The sequence below is a fragment of the Colobus angolensis genome, unplaced genomic scaffold (assembly GCF_000951035.1).
Source record: "Colobus angolensis palliatus isolate OR3802 unplaced genomic scaffold, Cang.pa_1.0 Scaffold53, whole genome shotgun sequence".
Classification (NCBI taxonomy): domain Eukaryota; kingdom Metazoa; phylum Chordata; class Mammalia; order Primates; family Cercopithecidae; genus Colobus; species Colobus angolensis.
Window position 1 is genome coordinate 3,478,276 of NW_012118821.1, and position 13,769 is coordinate 3,492,044.

Sequence of the window (13,769 nt, forward strand, 5' to 3'; positions counted from 1 at the left end):
ACCCACCACCACACCTGGCTAATTTTTTTGTATTTTTAGCAGAGATGGGGTTTCACCGTGTTAACCAGGATGGTCTCGATCTCCTGACCTCATGATCCGCCCATCTCGGCCTCCCAAAGTGCTGGGATTACAGGCGTGAGCCACCACGCCCGGCCCACATGGCTAATTTTTAAAAATTTCTCTATAGAGATAAGGTCTCCTTATGTTGCCTAGGCTGGTCTTGAAATCCTGGCCTCAAGCAAGGGATTCCCGCCTTGGCCTCCCAGTGTTGACATGACAGGCACTAGCCACCACACCCGTACCTCTGATAAAGGGCAACAGGGGGTCAAGCAGTGGCCTCTAGGCAAGAGCGTGCCTTTTCAAGGTCACATCCACACGTGACAAAGATTCCATCTTGCCAAAGCTTGGAAGGACAGCACCCTACATGGCAGAGGCCCACCCACACCCAGGAAGGCTCAGCCTGCCCCAGACTAGGAGGCCCCAGCATCTCCATCGCAGCATGTGCTGCAAACCTGTCTTGTCTTTTCACCTGGTATCATCTGGGCCTCAACCCCTCTGCCCTTTGCTGAGATTCCAGTGTGGCCACGTTGCATAATCCAAACCATCCACTTGTGAGCAGTCATTTGACCACACCCTACCCTACCCAGGCTTGCCCCAGCCCTGCACTTTGGTGGTGCTGTCTGGACACAGGAAGATGGAACATCTCACATCTGGTAGGAATGTGAGCTCTCAAGCAATTGCCAGTAGAGCCATGAAGATTCTCGGCAATTGGCATAAAAGCAAACCCAGGGACCGTGTGTAGGGCCAGAGGACGATGAATAAAAAACACATGACTAAAGACAATATGGCAGCACCAAGACAATACCCCACTTCATCACTCTGAGCCTGAGCCCAGGACTCATCAGTCCCTGGGGAGGCAGGGCTGAGGTCACACCCAAACACTGCAGAGACCATGGTGCTTGGTGCAGTTATTACCATCGTGTGTTCCCAGAGGAACAATCATTCTTTAAGCCAATAAATTCGATCTCTAAGGGGCTTTTTGCTTTAAAGTCTTTTTCCTGTAGTAATTGTTTACACTCTTAAGTGTTTAGTTTGGCAATTGTTTACAGCTAGAATCTGAGCCTGAAGAGTTTTAACTTTTAGTTTATTTACATCTACTGTGCTTTTATTTCTACCATTTGATTTTGTGCTTTCCATTGACTTGTTCTCTGCTGCACCCCCAACCCTTTCCGCCTTCTACTAAACCCATCAAGCTTTAACTCCCCTGCAACACATCCCACACCTGCGTGCATGCCAGTCCCTAACCAGGGCCCCCGCTTTGGAATGCCTCCAGTGGTCACCTTTAAACCGTGTATCTCCAAAGCCTAATAGTACAAAGACCTTAGTATTCGTTATCCCTCTGCAGCGTCCATTATTCTAGTTCCATTTGAGTTTGGTCTCACTGTTGCACAGGCTGGACACTTAAGCGATGCTCCCACCTCAGCCTCGTGAGTAGCTGGGATCACAGGCATGCACCATGACACCCAGCTTCCTTTTGATTCTATCAATTCACTGTGGACCAACCAATTTTCTCTGCTCATCACCATCCTTTCTTTTGGCTCAATTCCTTAGGAATTATTTTGGTTTGGGGATGTGAATGGTAAAACCTTGGCATGAGAATGTATCTTACTTCTTTCTGAATAATAATTTCATCCAATGATTCCCTCAGCATTGAAGGTATGATTTCATCATCTTTTGGCTTCTGTTTAAACCTTCGTTTAATGATTGTTCTTTCTGTTCATGTTCTGCAGCTTCATTCAAATGAGCCTAGGAATGAATGCATCTTTGCTTCTCATGTGTGATTCCTAGTGGACTTCCTGATCTCAAGGATGAGTCCATTCTGGAAAGTCACCAGTCATTACCTCCTCAAACACTGCCTGTCCACTCTCCATGCTTTCTTTCATCTACTTTAGAATAATTCCCTTAGATACGTCCCTTCCAACTCACAAGTCCCCTCTTCAGCTATGTCTAATCTTACTAAGCTGTGTTGAAACAGCTCTAAGAGCCTGAACCGTAGTTATGCTGTATCTCATTCTACCTGAATCCAAAAATCTATTTCTTCACCATACCGTGTTTTTTTTTTTTCCTTTTATCTGTTGTGTTATGAGTTTCTAATTTAGGATTGTGAACCCCACCTGTGAGAATCCTGTGCCACCAGGCTAGGGATCAATACTGGGGATTAATGTATCTTCGAGTAGTTCCTAGACCATAAACTTGTGTGAAGGTTTTTATTTTTAAGAATCCAGAAGGATTAAAACTTTCATCCTCCCCACTGTGCCAATGGGGTTTTTGTCTAGTTCCTGTGACACTGGGGCCTCTAGCTTTATGCTGAGGTTTTGGTCCCAAATCCTCCCCTGGTTTAGATCAACCTCTCCCTCCAAATCCAACTGCACGTCAGCCCCTGCCTGTTTAATTTCTCTAAGGGACTAACAACCACTCTGAAGGTTGCTACAAGCTCCGGGGCCTCCATGGTCACTTTTTGTTCCCAAAAGAGGTCATTCTCCTTTCCCAGGCGGTGATTACCTATTTACCGTTTTTTGTTTTGTTTTGAGACGGAGTTTCACTCTTGTCACCCAGGCTGGAATGCAATCTCAGCTCACTGCAACCTCCGCTTTCCAGGTTCAAGCGATTCTTCCGCCTCAACCTCTGGAGTAGACGGGATTACAGGCACACACCACCACGCCTAGCTAATTTTTGTATTTTTAGTAGAGGTGGGATCTCACCATGTTGGCCAGGCTGGTCTCAAACTCCTGACCTCAAGTGATCCACCTGCCTCAGCCTCCCAAAGTGCTAGGATTACAGGCGTGAGCTACCATGCCTGGCCCACCTATTTAACTTTTTACTGTGCTATTTATCATGGGCAGGTGTTTGAAGCAGGAGTTTGGTTCCTTAGTCCACCATCTTGCTGGAGCCACTCGTCTCTAGAGCCAAGGCTAAGGTGAACATGACCACTGAACCTTAAGCAGCAATGGGTTTAGCTATTCTCATGATTTAAAACAAAAAAAAAAAATCCTGATGTGACATATTCCCTCCAGGGAATGGCAGGGAGACACCACTGATGTGTTCCCTTCTGTGTCCAGACAGACACCAGGAGGGTAGCCCCTCTACACTCAGGGACTGTTGGAAAAGGCCAGGCCAGGTAGTCCAGTTGCAGCCACTCACGGATGAGGGGCTGGGCCTGTGCCTGTCTTGCTAAGAGAAGTTAAACTATTATCAGGATCTCCAGACCAACAATGGCAGGGCCACTGATCCTCAAAATACAGCCAGTTAGCTCCCTGGCCAGGTGACAGTTAAGAACACCCATCTGGTTCCTCCTTTGCAGGGCAAGATCCTCAGGTCAGAGGCCACAGCAGTACCAGGTAAAGGGAGGTTTTTGCAGGTCTGCTCTTAGCAGCCAGGCCTGGCCACTGCAGCTGGGCAGGGCCCTGAACGTGCACACGCAATGAAGTGTAACTCTTACGCAGCATGTCTAGAACACACCAGAAAACACACCTGGATAATGCTAAAGCTCAGCAGGGCTGCCTTTTCCACAAGTGAGATCCAGCCTGTAGTAGCTTTTAAAAGCCCCCATGTGATTACAATTCACACCCAGGACTGAAGTCCACTGGTTTGAACTTTATGTTAGGAGTCTATGCCACCCCATCTCAAATGTCTGACATCCCCCATTAAGATTACAGGGTCCCTGGTTTACCCCCAGACTGATTCAGTAGGTCTGGGGGTGAGGCCAGGGAGGATGTGCCTAATGAGTACCCAGGGCAATTGACTCAGCAGCCTGTCCACTCAACTCTCTGTAGGCCCTCCTCGGGCAGCACGGGAGACACGTTCTATAGAGCATGGCAGCTGGCATGGGGCCGGGGGGAGCAGAACAGGACTGTAGGCCACCCACAGGGAGGCTGTCCCAGTAGCTGGTCATCTTCTTGAAGCCTGGCTGCCCTGAACTTCTACAATAGGCCTGGTGCCAACCTGACATTACAAATCAAATTACCTTCACTGAACGCTTTTAGATGTAAAGGCAAAGCTCTTTACTAGGTTCCTCTGGGAGACAGAACACAGTTTTATCCAAGATACCATCCACCGCAAAATACTTCAGTTCCAATTAGTTTATTTCCCCATGTACCAGTCACTTAAATACCTGATCCTTGGAGGCCTTATGCTTAGAAATATAGAGACAGATAAAAACCTGTGACCTCAAAGACAACTTTCTCTTACGAGCAGCACGGGAAGGAATCTTCATGAGAACACAGGAATTGGGAGCAGCACAACCTCAAACACTAGTCCCAGTCTCCACCAGGGAAACATCATCTCCTCCATGAGGCCTCTCCCAATCACTCCCACCCACCTTAGAATTCTCTGCTGCCCCCACCACTGCCCAACACTTCAGATCCACTCATCTATCAGTTTTCCTCTCTAGGAGTCAACCCAAGCTCCAGAGGGAGGGGCCTCCCATCTGGCTCAGTGCCCCATCTTCCTGAATTAACACGCAGGTAGAAAACGGCACCTGACAAGAAAACTGCTCTCTTCTCACTGAATGGCAGTGGCATGAGGTACAAGGAATAATAATTGGTTCATTTGGGGATGGATGGGTGTCATTAATTCTAAAAGGCTTTATCAAAGTGGGTGGGATTCCGACTCAGGAAAGGGCCTTTATAGACAGAGGGACCAGTCGAAACCTGTGCTGGAGTCCACACAGGTCAGGTCAGATGAGGGACAGCAAAGCAAAACTCCAGCTGGGAAGACCTCTAGCCCCACCTGTTTTGCAAATGGGTAAAGAGGCCCAGGAGTGGCTCCCCCACAGTTGAGAAGTTAACTCAGCCCCGACTTCACAAACCCCACATGCAGTATGGTAGTTAATATTTTTGGGTACCACCTTTCGGGTGTACCTGTCTCCTATACACCTTATGCCAGAATAGGCACAAGGCAAGTCTCTTGCCCAGAACCAGTGGAAAGCAAATGAATGTTAGCCTTTACAAAAAATACTTTTTTTTTTTTTTTTTAGACAGTCTCACTCTGTTGCCCAGGCTGAAGTGCAGTGGTATAATCTCAGCTCACTGCAACCTCTGCCTCCCGGGTTCAAGCGATTCTCCTGCCTCAGCCTCCCGAGTAGCTGGGATTACAGGCACGTACCACCATGCCCGGCTAATTTTTGTATTTTTAGTAGAGATGGGGTTTCACCATGTTGGCCAGGCTGATCTCCAACTCCTGACCTCAGGTGATCCACCTGCCTCAGTTTCCCAAAGTGCTGGGATTACAGCCATGCCTGGCCAAAAAATATTTATCTTCCTGAATTAAAATGCAAATTTTACCAATCAAGAAACTGACATAAGAACAGTTTTATTTTAATCACTTAACACTTGTGCATTATTCAATTTTGAGACTGAAATACTTGTTTCCCTTTCAACTGATTAGGAAATGGTCTGAGTTGGCAGAAGTTAATCCTCACATTATTCAGCTAACGAGACACAGAATCCTAAAACCTGATTCCAACTTCCGCCTGAACGTCACAATGCAAAGCAAAGCCTTTCATTTTAATGTTGTACAAGTATAAGGACAATGTAATCTGGATTAACTTTAGATAATAACTTAAGATAGGAAAATGTATCATATTACAGAGATTTAAAAATTGACTATACAATAAATGAAGAAGAAAACTAACAATAGAACAGGACAGTGTTCAAATAGCGAATACAATGAACAAATGGGGCCAAAAGATCAACATTTATCTCTCATCATCCTTCTTGCAATGTCTCAGCTTTCTTCTCCCAAACATAAAGGCAGATTAATTCAAAGTAGCCCTATTAAGAATATTTGTTTATCATGCCTGTAATCCCAGCACTTTGGGAGGCCCAGGTGGGCGGATCACCTGAGGTCAGGAGTTCAAGACCAGCCTGACCAATATGGTGAAACTCCGTCTCTACTAAAAATACAAAAATGAGCACATACCTGCAGTTCCAGCTACTCAGGAGGCTGAGACAGGAGAATCGCTTGAACCCAGGAGGCAGAGGTTGTAGTGAGCCGAAATCACGCTACTGCACTCCAGCCTGGGCAACAGAGCGAGACTCCATCTCAAAAAAAAAAAAAAAAAGACATAGTAAATATAAATGAATTAACTCACACAACCTACTTACACACAAACAAAACTAGAATAAACAACTTGTAGGAACCACCTCTAGTTGATTTCACCACTTAACAGGGGCAAGATCTTAGGTGGGTCACTTTGTTTAAGGATGACTTGAAATTTTACAGTACTACCTTAGATCCCACATATGAAAACTCTTCAAGAATTTTTTATCAACTAGAAGTTGAGAAAAATACAGTGAGAAATAAAATGAAATGGCTTCTCACACATATGAAGGCCCAGATCATGCCTAAATTTCTAATGATTTAACTTAAGAAGCTCCTCGTCCTGAGAGATTCCTTTAACCCACAATACTACTCAGATGGGGCAGAGAATCCCAGGACACTACCCAGGCCATAGGATAAAAACACAACCTGTCTTCTATCTGGCACCAACAGACTAATATCTAGCTATACATGGGACTGACTTTAAGGCTGGTTAACGAGTATTTCAATCCATTAAAATAAAACTTAGAAATTACATGCTTAGTCTACACAAGTTTAACTTACTTTAGTCACTTAGTGAACTGTGAATTGGCTCCCATTAGTGGTCAGAATGCTTTGTACTTGGTGTAGAAACCAAATAAATCAAGCTATTATTATCTTGTGAGTACAAACAATGTTTATTTGTTTGTAAAGTGCCAGTTTCATAGTTAAGTAAACATTAAAATCTGCGTTGAAGCAGTGAGGCTGCATCTTTCAATTGCCTGTGCTGGTTAAAAGACTGTTTAATCCTGCTGTGCCAAGCTCACTAAAGGGTCACCCCTCACTTTAAAGCCAAGACTGCCATTGTCACTGCTATGGTAAGTCACAGCCAGCCAGGCCTGCTGGCAAAAGGTGATACTACCAGCACTATCAACAAACAGGACTGGTTGTGAGGTAGCTACACAGTTTTAAAGATGCTGTTAATGAACATTATGGGCAATTCACGGTGGGGCTAGTTGGTAACACTTCAGCTGATTTTCTTTATGAGATGGAAAAAAAAATCAGCAAAATAAGGGCATATCTTCAGTTCATTTAGAAGTCAGCATCCAAGGTAAAAGAATTCTCTGTTGGACTTGACATCACTCCCATCCTCTGATACTCGCCTACTCTCTTCTCAAAGAAGTTAGTCTTTCCTTCCAGTGAAATATTCTCCATAAAGTCAAATGGGTTCTCTACTCTGAAAACCTGAAAAGGTTCACATCAAGATATAAATACAGAGCACCAGTTTCAAAACAAGCAGAAGGCTATGTAAACAATACTTTACCTTGCTAAAACCCAGTTCCAGCAAAAGTCTGTCTGCCACAAACTCAATGTATTGCTTCATTAGAGTGCAATTCATCCCAATGAGCTTCACAGGCAAGGCCTCAGTGAGGAACTCCTAGGAACCAAAATACAGCTTCTGAATACAACTAAAGCACAGGCATTTTCTAGCAAGCCTGAGTGACCCATTTCATCACCCACTTACCTGTTCTATCCGAACAGCATTGATAATTATTTCTCTTACTCTCTCCTCGGATGGTTTGTGTACCAGGTGTTTGAACATCAGGCAAGCAAAATCACAGTGTAAACCCTAGAAAAAAAAGTTCAAGATCACTCAAGCCAGAAGACTTCTGTCACTAACATGGAATATGAAATTACTTTATCCTTTTCTGCATTCTCCTTATCCAACATGCTCAGCTATACTGAGAGTACTTGAACTCTCAGAGGGAAGATGACTTCAACTACCGACTTCTCTGCTGATGTCACCGAGGCAAGCTCAGTCCCATTCAAGGGCCTCAAAGCTGCCACCTAGATGAAGACAGGCAAGGTCTATTTCTCGCTCTGCTGTGTGGTGGCAAAGGAGGAGTCAGAGCTTCACTCAAAGTGTTCTTTCTATAGCCATGAGTGCCAATTTTGCCACTACTTCAGCAGGAAAGGTAAAACTCAGTAATAAGGCTAGTTTTTAGATGCTCAGGAAATTTGTATGCAATTTCAAGCAAATCAAGTTTGCAAGTGAGTGCATTAAACACCAAGCTTCACAGCTTACCTCCTAATCCAATAAGGAAGGTCCTCCTACAAGGTAACCAAGTTTGATTTGCCTACTGGGCTCCAAGTAAGATGGAGTTCATGCTCCTGGCTTTTCAAATGTGACTTAATCAAAGACATACACTAGACCAAAATGTATACTCATTTCACCGAGATGCTTATTAACATTGAAGTTGAAGGGCAATTTCTAGATCAAACAGAAAAAACATAATGGCTACGATGAACATTTTTTTGGGGGGACAGAGTCTCGTTCTGTCACCCAGGCTGGAGTGCAGTGGTGCAATCTCGGCTCACTGCAACCTCCGTCTCCCAGGTTCAGGCGATTCTCCTACCTCAGCCTCCCAAGTAGCTGGACTACAGGCACATGCCACCACACCCGGCTAATTTTTTGTGTTTTTAGTAGAGACGGGGTTAGCCAGGATGGTCTCCATCTCCTGACCTCGTGATCCACCCGCCTCAGCCGCCCAAAGTGCCAGGATTACAGGCATGAGCCACCACGCCTGGCTTTACTATGAACATTCTTACGGAAAAGGGGATTACATATAATACCAGGCAAAAATAATAAAACATCCCTTAAAATCCCAATCCCATCAGTAACTTGTAGTTTTGGCTGGGCATGGTGGCTCATGCCTGTAACCCCAGCCCTCTGGGAGGCCGAGGCGGGCAGATCATCTGAGGTCAGTTCAACCCCAGCCTGGCAAACATGGTGAAACTCCGTCTCTACAAAACTACGAAAATTAGCCAGGTGTGGTGGCGGGCGCCTACAATCCCAGCTACATGGGAGGCTGAGGCGGGATAATCACTTGAACCTGGGAGGCAGAGGTTGCAGTGAGCCAAGATCACGCCATTGCACTCCAGCCTGGAGCGACAGAGCAAGATTCCATCCCCTCAAAAAACAAAGAGCTTGTAGTTTTATGCATTCAAAGCCTATGGGGCAATATATATGTACTAATGTATTACGATACATTGAGAATGCAAGTAAACTAGTTTCAGTAAATGAAAGTATTTCCTCCTTTTGTCAAGTATGTGTATGGTTGAACTCACACATGAAATGTGGATATATGCCGTCTAGTATCCCAGGTCCCCATCAGTGAACACAAGAGCATGCCCGAGTTGTGTTTGGGGTTTAGGTCACCCTATTATTTGATTTAGATTCACCTCATCTCTGCTGATAAGTTCATTGGAAAATGTGAGGCCAGGCATCAGTCCTCGTTTCTTGAGCCAGAATATCGATGCAAAAGAACCGGAAAAGAAGATGCCTTCCACTGCAGCAAAGGCTACGACACGTTCACCTATTTAAGAGTTAACACCAAAATGATTCTCGTGAGTTGCTATTCAAGGGCCAACAATCCAATATCATTACTTGGAAAATGAAGCTCAGGTTTAAGTAGGGGCAAAGGTCTCCTTACCATAGGTAGCCTCTTTGTCCCCAATCCAGCGCAAGGCCCAATCTGCCTTCTTCTTGACACAAGGCATCGTTTCAATGGCATTGAAGAGAAATTCCCTAGTAGGCACATACAGCATCAACAATTGAAGCATTACAGTAAAAGACCCCTGATTACCAACTGCTAGATAAGAGCTCTGGGACAAAGGCCAAATTCAAGTATTTGCCAATCCTCTTCCTAAAGGAAGAACTCACACCGAAATATTATATTTTTACTGGTCAGTTTTTCCCTCCAGTGTTTTTAAAAATCTCAACATTTGATTTACATTAATACAAGTTTGGGTATTCTGTAGTTCATATTGAGCTTCAGGGTCTACAAACTGTAAAACATGGTCCAGTACAGCAGGAACATTTGTTGCCTTTAAAATTATTTCAAGTCCAGATCATTGTTCAATTTGAAGAATCATAGAATTTGAATTTGAAGAACCATAAAATCCTAACTGCTATGCTATTATCAGACTATCATTGGGGGCATTATTTGGCCCCAGTTGCCACCATCTATATCATAAAATAATTAAACCAATAAACTAAGAATGCTTCCTACTAGAACTCTGCGCTACACAGTCGATCCCAGGTCGGGAAAGCAAATCCACGGGTACTACAGTTAACAGGGTCTCTGTTACCACCCTCCTCTAACTCCCTTTATTCTGGTGCCCACCGTGAGAGGCTACTGATTTCCCAGCCTGTTCCTACCCAGATGACCTTGTGTTCTGAATCTGAAGCCAAGGTCAACAGACATTGGGCAGCTTTCTTTTTTTTTTTTTTTTTTAAAGAGATGAGGGTCTCGGGTCTCACTCTGTCGCCCAGGCTAGAGTGCAGCGAGATGATCACAGCTCATGGTAAAACCAAACTCCTGGGCTCAAGCCATCCTTCTGCCTCAACCTGCCAAGTAGCTGGGCCTACCAGCTTACACTACCACACCCAGCTGCCTTTCATTCTTTCCATCTCACTGTCCTGTTTGAGAGCTGGGTCTGCCTCTCCCTTGATTTTGAGGCTTCCCCAGCAGACCTTCTTGATCCCAACCATTCCCCTTTTGGTCATTTGCCCCCAATCGTATCCTGAATCTTTGCCTTCTTTTCTCAATTTCCACCTATAAACATGTTCAAATCTCTTCACCCGCAATGAGTTTCCTCAGTCCTTTCAAGTTATCACTTTTCCTCTTCACGTACTTCAAAGTCTACAATAGCTACTTTAGGTTGCAGCTTCACCACTTCCACTCCATACAGGGTTCCAGTCCCTAAAGCTGACCTTTGTATCTAGACTACTCCAACAGCCCATTTCTAATCCCCCACCTCCAATCTCCAAAACAAAACAGACCTTAAGCTACCTTTATTCAGCCAAACTGCTGCATGCCTAAATCAATCTCAGGGTTCACTGCTACCGCTGCCTTGTGTAACTCCTGCTAAGTCTTATTTGCCTGTACCATACTGCAGCTTCCTTAGGAGACAAGTCCGCCCCGTCCTTCATCCCACCGCAGCCCCACATTCTAGCCTCTCAACACATTTACCAAATGAGCAAAGATGGTCAGACATAGGTTTTAGTTTGTCTTACCCAACATCTGGGAATTTTTTCAAAAGAAGGCTTTAGATTGGTAGACATCCAACTCTAAAAGTGGAGTACCTTCACAACTGTAAGTGAATAATAAAGTGAATTTAGACCCCTTGCTAAGAGCAGACATGACCACGGGTGCTGGGAATGTCTATGACTGTCTGCTTAGTCATTCTGGAGTCATTTTTATCCCTACATGAACTCAAAATTTGTAATATCAAAAAAAAAAGAAAAAACAAAAAAAAGAAAAGAGAATAAAAAAAATTTGTAATATCAACAATTAATGAGTCCTAAAAATCTTGGCATACCACTTGAATACTCACCTTTCTTTGGGATCTTTTATGTAAGTGTCAATAAGAAGACTATACATTTCAGAATGTATGTTTTCCATGGCAATTTGGAAGCCATAGAAACAGCGGGCTTCTGTAATCTGAACTTCTTGGCTAAATCGCTCCACCTAGTGGCGAAACACATCAAAGTTAAGCTTGAGAAAAAACTAACAGCAGCAACGCTCAACAGATACTGGTAGCATCGCACTCTTTGTACCATTATAAGGTTTATTTCTATATATATATTTCATCCAATTCGTCACAGTTCTGTGATATTTCGTATCATACACTCAACTTACAGATCAGGAAATAGATACATATAAAATAAGATTTCTGTGAGTGCTCGATGATTTCCTGATTTATGTCAAGAAAGATCCATTCCCAAGAGATACAACCAAATTATGATTAAAACAGCAAAGCCACAAAAAGGAGGGAGCAGAGCCGGGCGTGGGGGCTCACGCCTGTAATCCCAGCACTTTGGGAGGCCAAGGTGGGCAGATCACCTGAGCTCATCAGTTCGAGACCAGCCTGGCCAACATGGTGAAACCCTGTCTCTACTAAAAACACAGAAATTAGTCGGCAGGTGGCGCACGTCTGTAATCCCAGATACTCATGAGGCTGAGGGAGGAGAATCGCTTGAACCTAGGAGGCAGAGGTTGCTGTGAGCCAAGATCGCACCACTGCACTCCAGCCCGGGCCAGAGTGAGACTGTCTCAAAAAAAAAAAAAAAAAAAAGGAGGGAGCAGATATGGTGGCCACAAGGAGTCCTCCTATTGCTACCACTTAATATTGTCTCAGCTTTTCTAGAGTCAGGAAAATACCATAAGAAAAGAACTGCAAAGTGTTACAAAACAGGAAATGCCATGTAATATAAAATCCAGCTTACAGACACAGAGGCACTCAGCATGGAAAAATGGAAAAACGTACAAGACGAGGAGAGCGAACTAGTTCGACCTCAGATCGTCCATGTCAAATGAAAGACACCTGGGAAACTCACCAAGTTTTCATTTACTATGCCATCGCTTGCTGCAAAGAAAGCCAGAACATGGGATATAAAGTATCTCTCCTCGGGCTTCAGGGATTCCCAGTGCCGAATGTCCTTGGACAGGTCCACCTGAGGTTCGGAAGTCACAATTTTAGCATAAAAGGAAGACAGCAAAGCTTGCAGGACTCACACTGAGCACTCTGAAACTTTAAGTGTGCTGGCACCACTATGCCCCACAGGTAGCCCCCCTTGCCAACGGGAACCTCCAAGTGCATTTATGTCTGAGGCGTCACGGTCCCCCCTGCAGGGGCCTTCTGGGGTCCTCCGATTACCTCCTCGGCGGTCCAGAAGGAAGCCTCCGCTTTCTTGTACATCTGCCAGATATCATGGTACTCGATGGGGAAGATGACAAAGCGGCGGGGGTTTTCTCTCAGCAGCGGTTCATCCTCCACGCCGGGGGCAGCTGCTTTAGTTTTCTGTTGGGGGAGAAAATAAAACATTTAAGTGCGGGGCGAACCATATGAAACTAACGTTTTTCTGGACCAAGTCCGTTCCATGGGCGGCAATTTCATGGGGCCCGATGTGAAAACGTGGCTGTCCCGTCGCACTCCGTGGGTCGCAGCAGAGGAGCGCACGCCCAAACCGGGAAATGGGCCTAGGGGCAAGGGAGGTCGCCCTGGGGAGGGGCCGCCTAGGCGGGAAAGGAGCCGGCGCGGGAGTGTGAACAGCTGAGGAGACAATGCGGCTTTGGCGCCAAGACGCCCAAGGCCGCCCCTGGCCCCTCTGCCCCACGCCCGTCACTCACCGGCCCGGCGGGCTCCTGGAAGATCCTCCTCGCGGTCTTGCTGGCCAGCATGCGGGTCCCGCTCAGGGCTGGCGGCTGCAGGGAGACGTGTGTGAGTGGGGGGCGGCTTCGCCTTCCCTGCCTCCCTCTCCGGGCCGCAGCACCCTCCCCGCGCGCTCACCGTGTTCTCCTTGTCGACCAGGCTGAGCCCCTTCAGCGGCGAGAGCTGCAGCTGCTGCGGGTCCGTGATGGGCGCGAGCGGGATGCGGACGGAGAGCATAGTGGCGGCGCAGCGAAGGAGAGCTACAGCCCAGAACAGAATGGCTGGGACGAGAAGCACGGGCGACCCCTCGGTCCAGCAGCCTTTTAATCTCCCGTGCCGGCCCTTCCCCTTCGCTTTGGCGCCCCGGCCCTTCCCATTGGCTGTGCCGTGCCCCCGACCCTTCCATTGGTTGCACCTTGATCCCACCCAGGCTGGCCGCGGGACAGCGCGCGATTTTCAAGCGCAGCGCGGGA

At 46.0% G+C, this 13,769-nt stretch overlaps 1 protein-coding gene across 2 annotated transcripts; it reads right to left on the minus strand.

Moving 5' to 3' along the window:
- Positions 1 to 6,756: 6,756 nt before the first annotated feature.
- Positions 6,757 to 13,769, minus strand: RRM2 (ribonucleotide reductase M2). 2 transcript variants are annotated; one of them, XM_011960917.1, is made up of 10 exons: positions 13,435 to 13,769; positions 13,275 to 13,349; positions 12,802 to 12,945; positions 12,482 to 12,598; positions 11,479 to 11,612; positions 9,573 to 9,667; positions 9,322 to 9,455; positions 7,604 to 7,708; positions 7,403 to 7,516; positions 6,757 to 7,323 (listed from the first exon to the last, which is right to left on the minus strand). In XM_011960917.1, the coding sequence occupies exons 1-10, from the start codon at positions 13,531 to 13,533 to the stop codon at positions 7,171 to 7,173; spliced, it is 1,170 nt and encodes a 389-aa protein (XP_011816307.1). In that variant the 5' UTR covers positions 13,534 to 13,769; the 3' UTR covers positions 6,757 to 7,170. The 2 variants fall into 2 exon arrangements, with proteins under 2 accessions (XP_011816307.1, XP_011816306.1); XM_011960916.1 differs by having other exon boundaries at positions 12,802 to 12,935; positions 13,262 to 13,349.